Source organism: Rhincodon typus, chromosome 3 (genome assembly GCF_021869965.1).
Source record: "Rhincodon typus isolate 14 chromosome 3, sRhiTyp1.1, whole genome shotgun sequence".
In the NCBI taxonomy this organism is placed as follows: domain Eukaryota; kingdom Metazoa; phylum Chordata; class Chondrichthyes; order Orectolobiformes; family Rhincodontidae; genus Rhincodon; species Rhincodon typus.
In genome coordinates, this window is record NC_063334.1 from 51269214 (window position 1) to 51278189 (window position 8976).

Sequence of the window (8976 nt, forward strand, 5' to 3'; positions counted from 1 at the left end):
TGGTAGAAATCAGAAACAAAAATAGAAATGGCTAGAGAAAACTCAACAGGTCTGGCAGCACGTGTGGAGAGAACTAAGAGTTAACATTTCAAGTCCAGTGACACTTCTTCAGAACTGACTGTAGCTAGGAAAGGGTTGGTATATATGCTGAAGATGGGGTGAGGAGCCCAGAGGTCTTGTTTTTGGGGGTTGGGGTAAGGACACTGGAGAAGGTGCTCAGGCCCTAAAATTGCTGAACTCGATATTGAGTCAAGAAGGCTATCCTTGCAAGGGCACCAAGCCTTATCACTACACGGGCTGCTACTACAACCAACCCATTGTCAGCTATTGATTCTCTTAGACTGACCTTTACCCATTCCTTTGTCTGTCCATCTATTGTTCTTTCTCTCTCTCTCTCGATCCTTCCCCACCTTTCTTTTATTCACCCTCTTCCCCCCACCCCATCTTCAGCATGTGCACCAACTTTCTCCTAGCTACAATTAGTTCTGAAGAAGGGTCACTGTATCCGAAACATTAACTCTGCTTACTCTCCACGAATGTTGCTAGACCTGCTGAGTTTTTACCAGCAATTTCTGTTTTTGTTTTCCCTGTGCCTTCTACCACCTAGAAGAATAGGCAAATGCATGGGAACACCACCACCTCCAAGTTCCTCTCCAAACCACATACTATCCTGACTGAACAGTAATTCCTTTAATATGTGACTGGGTCAAAATCTGAAACTCCCTTCCTAACAGTATTATTGGTATACCTACTTTCCAAGGACTGCAACAATTCGAGAAGACAGCTCATTACCACCTTCTCATAGGCAGTTCTGGAAGTACCACAAATGTTGGCTTAGCCAGAAATGTCAACATACCATGAATATATAAAAAGGAAAATTCCCAGGAATGTGAAATTATAGGATTTAGTTCTTCTCTTGATTTCTCCCTCCCAGAAGTTGAAGACTTTCAACAAAACTGTAACTACATTTTCATGTTCTCCTCATCTTCAACTCTTTTTAGCTCTGCTGATAATAAACCTCTTCTCCAAAGTTAGTCTTTACCTAGTTTATCAATTTAAAACAGTCTCAAATTTGCATACAAATGAACAGAGCTGCTCCAGCAAAAATTTGAACTGAATCTTCAGCCTTTGTGAAACAGGCTCTGAGGCAGATCGGCGAAAAAAATAGTGCTATTGGCTAATGTGCCATTTCTCCAGTTCTGTTTCATCGCTGGGCTATTGTTGTGTAGCTGGTCTCTCAAAGTTGTCGACCTGCCTGTAGTCATTATGAGTCTGATTAAGACCAATTAAAGGAGTTAACTGAGATTTTCCAATTAGTCGCCAGCGTCCTGCAGGCAGCAGCCAGCCAGCCAGCTTAGGAGTCTGCAGATAGCCACCTAGTGGTTGGCCAGGGAACAAGTGCTCTAGGCAGGCCTAAAGTCCAACAGCAGCCATATGCTACTTTGTAGAGGATTCCCATCTTCTACCCCACAATGCTGGACTGGCTTCTGATTTTAAAAAGATGGAGAAGTGGCATCTCCATATTAAATTTCCCTCTCTCCCTTACTTACCTTCCACTACACCTTCAGATTCAAGTGAACATATCCCCTAACTATTTCATGGTTGCCCCAAGGAAGTTCAATGGTGAATGACTGTTTCCTTCCGGGGATAGGTTTGGAACCCAGAAAGAGTTTCAACCTCTATTTCTAGCTCTGAAGGGAAAGCCAGCCCTTCCTCTTTATATCATTACGTCCCTTTGCAGTTGTAAAGGTGGATTATAAAGTTACTTCAGTAGTTACCTCTCTCTTCCAAATCCTTAAAATACATTTGCATCAAGTCTTTTTCAAATTCTTCTTGATCTTCATCATTTTCAAAGATTTCACTGTGCACCCAGTCTTCAAGTGGATTTTCTCTCAGATCAACATATCTGTTAGTAGGAAAAAGAAAATTAATCTATTGTTTTTATATTACATTGGCCGTTTATTTGGGACATTGAGCACTTTTTTGCATAGTGTTGAGTTTTTAGAAAATATAACTGAGACCTCTGTCTGACCGCCTGCTTTCCTTTAACTGGTACCATGGGATTTTTAAGCACCACTTTTACCAATGCAATTGATAGAGGGGGCCTCCATTTAATAGTTTGGCTGTTTTTATTCACCTGTGGGAAATGGGTACTGCTGGCTAGCCAGCATTTACTGCCTATCCCTAGTTGCCCTTGAAAAGGTGACATTGTCCACATGCTGTAGGCAGACCCACAACATCGTTAGGGAGAAAATGCGAAGATGTTGACCCAGTGACAGTGAAAGTGATGAACTGCAATATATCTCCATGTCAGGATGGTGAGTAGCTTGGATGGGAATTTGCAGGTGGTGATGTTACCATGTACCTGCTGCCCTTGTCCTTCTATATGTAAGTGGTCATGGGCTTGGAAGGTGTTGTCTAATTGTCTGCAGTGCAACTTGTAGATTCAACACATTGTTGCTACTGTGCATGGGTAGTGGAAGGAGTGGATGTTTGTGGATGTGGTGCCAATCAAGTGGGCTACTTTAGACAAACAGGAGGCTGGAAGAACACAGCAATCCAGGTGGCATCTGGAGGAAAGGAGAAGTCAACATTTCGGGTACTACCCTTCTTCAGGATAGTTTAAGGGAGTCCTGAAGAAGGTACTACCTGAAACATTGACTTCTCCTTTCCTCCAGATGCTGCCTGGCTTGCTCTATTCTTCCAACCTCCTGTTTGTCTACCAAGTGGGCTACTTTGTCCCACATGGTGTCAAGCTCCTTGACAGAAGTTGGAGTGGCATTCATCCAGGCAAGTGGAGAGTATTCTATCACACTCCTGGCTTGTGCCTTCTTGGATGGACAGGTTTTGGGGAGTCAGGAGGTGAGTTACTAACTGCAGTATTCCTATCCTCTGATCTGCTCTTATAGCCACTGTTGAGAGTGAAAAAGGGGAAGTTTATAGTTATCATATCCATGATAAATGAGGGCAACTGCCAGATCTGATTTTTGCTCATAAGTTGTGCAAAAACTGACACTCCTTGACAACTGGAGTTCATTGGTAGGTAAGCTCCTTTGGATATGTCCTCAGACACGTTTAGGGATAGTGGTAAGTTCGACTTTGGAAGTGTTAAAAGTGGACATGATTGTGTGCAAAATGGATAAATTCATTGGAATTGTCAAGCTTTTAAGGCAACTGTTAAGCTGTCTAGGGAACATTCAAACCTTCAAGTCATTTAAATCCCCTACTTTTTAAATTTTGAAAAGCTGCAGCTTAAAAAAATCAATGTCTGCTATTTCACTTGACATCAGTTGACGTAAATCTGAGTGCTTTCATTAAAAGATTTTCCTGCATGACTGATTTCCCATCATATAATCATGGTGGGATCTCTGTCAGTTCACAATTTGTTTGATAGCTTCAAGTCTTTGAAGTGGACTATGAATACAAATACGTATTTTTGAAAAGGATCAAGCAGTTGAAGGAAGTTAAATATAGTTAATGGACTTTTTTTTATCAATGCCAGTGTTTTTAAAATTGCAAATTCCTCAATAGGCACTTGGAAATTTACCTTATATCAACTCTTAGGTTTCTTAGGTAAACCCATGGTAGATATTGGGTGAGTTGGCAGTACACATGAGCTTGCAGTAAATTAACATAGAGGCTATAAGGAACTATGGTGGTGTGTGGAGGGACATAAGTTGGCATTGAGGGTATCGGGGCTATGGGGTTGTGTGGCCCACATAGGATGGCATGAGTTGGCACGGATGGGCAATATAATATTCAACTTCAGCATTAGGAGCATTTTATTGAAAACGGTACCACCTCTTCCCCCTGACATAAGCAAATCCTTGAGTCAGTCATACAATGCATTATGAACACTATGCAAGTACAAGACAATTCAGCTCTTGCAGTGAAGATGAGATGGTGACTGAATCAAAATTGAAAACTGAACAGAGAATTTAAATATAAATTTTAAGAAGGTAAAGAAAAAGATTGCATTCAGCACTTACTTTAAATTGGGGTCAGTTGTCAGAGAAGTTGGTAATTTCTTTATGTCATCGCCGCTGACAACTAGTATCTTTAGTTTATTCATTCTGCACATGACTTTGGGCAGATAGGTCAACTTGTTCTTCTGAAGGTACAGGGACTCTAGCTCAGCGAGTCTGCAAATTATAAAAATAGTGCACAAATGTTCCAAATATTATTTTAAAAATATTCGTATCTAGACTTGTTAATGTCATACAACATATTTTTATCCTAAAGATTTTGAAGCCAATTTTGCAATTGTGTTACAGTGACAATATGCAGTGACTGGATGTTGTGCCTCCAAGAAGGGTTTTAGAAATAAATGGTTAATTCATAATTGTTAAAACTGCTGTTGTGCATTTTGGCCCATGCAAGGAGTGTGATGGATGCATGGGCAGAATTTCCAATGAATTACACCTTCAAAGAGCAGATTAGATACAGACAAACTATTTCTTCTCATGATTTAACACTAGTTCATTCATGACCAAAATTAGGAAGCATTTTTCACATAAAAGTTAATAAGTATCTGGAACAGTTTTCTGACTCTAGGTGGATCTCAAACTAGGAAGGTAGCACTCTGTTTGAAACAAGCAGGAACCAATATTAAATAGTTACACCTATTGAGACAGTTTCAATTAAATCTATTTTAAGACCCTGAGGCTATGTTTACATTCTTTATTTTGGAGCATGTGCGATGGACATTCCATCCACTGGTTCGAAGCAGTAACTTGCCCAATCAATTCTTCTTTAATGGATCTTTTGAGGCTGCTCAGTAAATAGTCTGAAAGTTCTTTTATCATCATTTATACAGAGTCAGGAGGTTTGTGAAATATGTCTAAAGTGGTAAAAGCAAGATAGAGTGACAACGCTATTGGGGTTTAGTTGGAAGAAACAGAAATGGGGCACATGAATCTGGGGAGATATTTTGGTTCAGAGAGCAGAAGAATCAGAAGCAGAGCTTGGAACCTTATTTTAGCAATGAGCAGGTCAGGAATTAACCTGGAGGCAAGTGAAGCTTGCTTGTCGCAGTAGCGGTTAGTTGGCAGGATCAAGAGGGATTTTCCTCAGGAATTACAGGATGCATACAATTCAGCAGAAGCAGTCATGAAAAGGGTGTGAGGAAGAGATATTTGAAAAACTAATTGAAATTCTGGGTAGGGGAAGTATTGGTAAGTGGTCTTGGAATTAAAATACTGACAGGGAAGGGCTGGATGCATATGGAAGGTTGAATTGGCTGTGGCATGATGGAGTTAGCAGTGATTGACTCTGGTAGTGCAAACAAAGGAATGTTGGCTGTGGATGTGGTGGAAGGGGAGTCTGAGAGTATGGCAGCAGTAGAAAGGCAATGGTAGGGCATCTGGAGACTGAATGGGGATTTGATTGATGCAGAAAGATATTGTGATGTACAGCCATTAATTGCTCAATTAAAGGGTTTTCATGCTGTTAGTTTGACAGGGAGTTTAAAGTACTGAGTGCTTGGCATGAGGCTGGTACCACCTCTTATTCTGAGAGGCTGGGTGAGAAATAATTTTTAAAAATTTATACGTTTTCTTAAAACAGAATATAGATAAGCAGATTCACATTGTCATAGAGTCATAGAGATATACAGAATGGAAACAGACCCTTTGGTCCAACTTGTCCATGCCGACCAGATATCCTATATAAATCTAGTCCCATTTGCCAGCAATTGGCCAATATTCCTTTAAATCCTTCCTATTAATATACCCATCGAGATGCGTTTTAAATGTTGTAATCATACCAGCCTCCACCACTTCCTCTGGCAGCTCATTCCATACATGCACTACCCTCTACGTGAAAAGGTTGGCCCTTAGTTCACTTCTATATCTTTCCCCCTCACCTTAAATCTATGTCCTCTAGTTTTGGAATCCCCCACTCCAGGGAAAAGACCTTGCCTATTTACCCTATCCATGTCCCTCATGATTTTATAAACCTCTATAAGGTCACTCCTCTGCCTCCAATGCTCCAGAGAAAATAGCCCCAGCCTATTCAGCCTCTCCCTACAGATCAAACACTCCAACCTTGGCAACATCCTCGTAAATCTTTTCTGAACACTTTCCAGTTTCACAACATCCTTCCTAAAGGACGAAGACCAGAATTGCACGCAATACTCCAAAAGATGCCGAACCAGTGTCCTGTACAGCTGCAACACGACCTCCCAACTCCTATACTCAATGCACTGACCAATAAACGCAAGCATACCAAACACCATCTTCACTATCCTATCTATTCGCAACTCCATTTTCAAGCAACTATGAACCTGCACTCCAAGGTCTCTTTGCTCAGCAACCCTCCCCAGGACCTTACCATTAAGTGTATAAGTCCTGCCCTGATTTGCCTTTCCAAAATGCAGCATCTCATATTTATCTGAATTAAACTCCATCTGCCACTCCTTGGCCCATTGGCCCATCTGATTAAGATCCTGCTGTACTCTGAAGTAACCTTCTTCACTGTCCACTACACCTCCAATTGTAGTGTCATCTGGAAACTTACTAACCATACCTCCTACGCTCACATCCAAATCATTTATATAAAGGAAAAAAAGCAGCGGACCCAACACCGATCCTTGTGGCACAGCGCTGGCCATAGGCCTCCAGTCTGAAAAGCACTCCTCCACCACCGCCTTCTGTCTTCTACCTTTGAGCCAGTTCTGTCTCCAAATGGCTAGTTCTCCTGATATTCCGTGTGATCTAACCTTGTTAACCAGTCTACCATGAGGAACCTGTCGAACGCCTTACTGAAGTCCTTTACGTCACGTCCACCGCTCTGACCCCATCAATCCTTTTCGTTACCTCTTCAAAAAATTCAATCAAGTTAGTAAGATACGATTACCCATACACAAAGCCATGTTGACTATCCCTAATCAGTCATTGCCTTTCCAAATATAAGTAAATCCTGTTTCTCAGGATTCCATCCAACAACTTGCTCACCACTGATGTCAGGTTCACCGGTCTTTTGTTCCCTGGCTTTTCCTTACCACCTTTCTTAAATAGTGGCACAGTGTTAGCCAACCTCCAGTCTTCTGGCACCTCACCTGTGGCTATTGATGATATAAATATCTCAGCAAGGGGCCCAGCAATCTCTTCCCTCACTTTCCACAGAGTTCTAGAGTACACCTAATCGGGTCTGCAGGATTTATCCACCTTTATGCGTTTTAAGACATTCAGCACCTCCTCCTCTGTAATATGGACATTTTTCAACATGTCGCTTTTTATTTCCCCATGTTCTCTATCCTTCTTCACATATAGCTGGTGATTTATCAATTCAGGAAGGAGTTGAACTCAAAGGTGAAATGCCATGCCTAACAAAGTGCAACATTATATCAACCTCAGTAATGTACCTTCAAGAGCTGAAATTCAATTGATGGGAAGATTCCTGCATTGCAGCTCCTGTTGTATTTGCATATAAAGACATGCAGTATTAAATAGGTGCAAAAAATCACATTGTTTGCGTCCTCTTCCATTTTACAAATGGACTGAGCTTTAATGTACAGTCTGTGCACCAAGTTCAAATGATGAAACCATTTTGGATCTTTTACACAGCATTGTTAACATTTAACATTCCGTAGGCTTCAGCACCCCATAATGTGTCAAGCCAGAACCTTGAGAGGACTGAATTATGACTCCAAAAATCATTTCACTTCTAAGTCTGTAGCGAAGGAGGACAGCTTGGAGGGCTCATCCATATGGGTAGAGCTCAAAAATAAGAAGGATGCAATTACCTTGAACTAAAAGCCTCCCAATAGCCAGTGGATGATAAGGACAGATTATGGAAAATGTAAAAGCAACAGTGTTGTTTGGTGGGTGCTTTTAACATCCCATATATTGACTGAGACTTGTTTAGTGCTCAGTGCTCACATGGATTGGAATTTGTTAGCTGCATCCAGGACAGTTTTTGTAATGATATATACATATTCCAACTAGGGGAGGGGCTAGATCTGGTGTTGGGGAATGAGCCTGGCCTGGTGATCAAATTTTCAGTGGGGGAGCATTTTGGTAGTAATGACCATTATTCCGTAAGTTTTTAAGCTACTTATGGATAGGGATAAGAGTAGTCCTCGGGTGAAAGTATTAAATTGGGGAAGGATAACTACCACAATATTAGGCCAGAACTGGGGAATATAGATTGGGAGGCAGCTTTTTGAGGGTAAATCTAAATCCAGCATGTGAGAATCTTTTAAATACCAGTTAATTAGAGTTCAGGAGAAGCACATTCCTGTGAAAATGAAGGATGAGGATGGCAAGATTCAGAAACCTTGTATGACAAGAGAAATTGAAAGTTTAGTCAAGAATGTGAAAGGAGATAGATGTAAGGTTTAGGAAACTGAAGACAGACAGAGACATCAAAGAATACAAAGATAGCAGGAAAGAACTCAAACAAGGAATTAAGAGAGCTAAAAGGGCCATGAAATTTTTTTGGCAAACAGGATTAAGGAAAATCTCAAGGTACTGTATACATGTATAAACAAGGAGAAAGAGAGTAGCTAGGGAAAGGGTTGGTCTACTCAAGGACAAAGGAAGCAATTTATGAGTGTAGCTGGAGGAAGTGGGTGAGGTCCTTAATGAATACTCTGCATTGGTGTTCATAAAGGAGAAGGACATAGTGGATGATGAGTCTCAGGAGGGGTGTGTTGATATCCTAGGGGATGTCAATATAAAAACGGAGGAGGTGTTGGGTGTTTTGAAAAGCTTTGAGGTAGACAATTCTCCAGCACATGATGGAATCTATCTCAGAATGCTGAGGGAGGCAGGTGAGGAAATTGCTGGGGCTTTGTATGAAATCTTTGTATCCCCTTTACTCAAAGGGAAGAATAACCTGCGAGAATAACCAACCACAGGAAGAATAGACTGGAGAATAACCAATGGTGTAGAGCTGGATGAACACAGCAGGCCAAGCAGCATCAGAGGAGCAGGAAAGCTGACGTTTTGGGCCTAGACCCATTTCTGAAGAAGG

At 41.2% G+C, this 8976-nt stretch overlaps 1 protein-coding gene across 1 annotated transcript in view; it reads right to left on the reverse strand.

The window, feature by feature from the left end:
- Positions 1 to 8976, reverse strand: part of LOC109918286 (leucine-rich repeat-containing protein 2) — a 45340-nt gene that overhangs the window by 961 nt on the left and 35403 nt on the right. Inside the window, exons 4-6 of the mRNA XM_048620580.1 lie at positions 5005 to 5068; positions 3990 to 4142; positions 1779 to 1906 (exon numbers count right to left, since the gene is read on the reverse strand). Coding sequence (XP_048476537.1) covers positions 1779 to 1906; positions 3990 to 4142; positions 5005 to 5068 — 345 coding nt within the window. The remainder of the gene's footprint in view (positions 1 to 1778; positions 1907 to 3989; positions 4143 to 5004; positions 5069 to 8976) is intronic.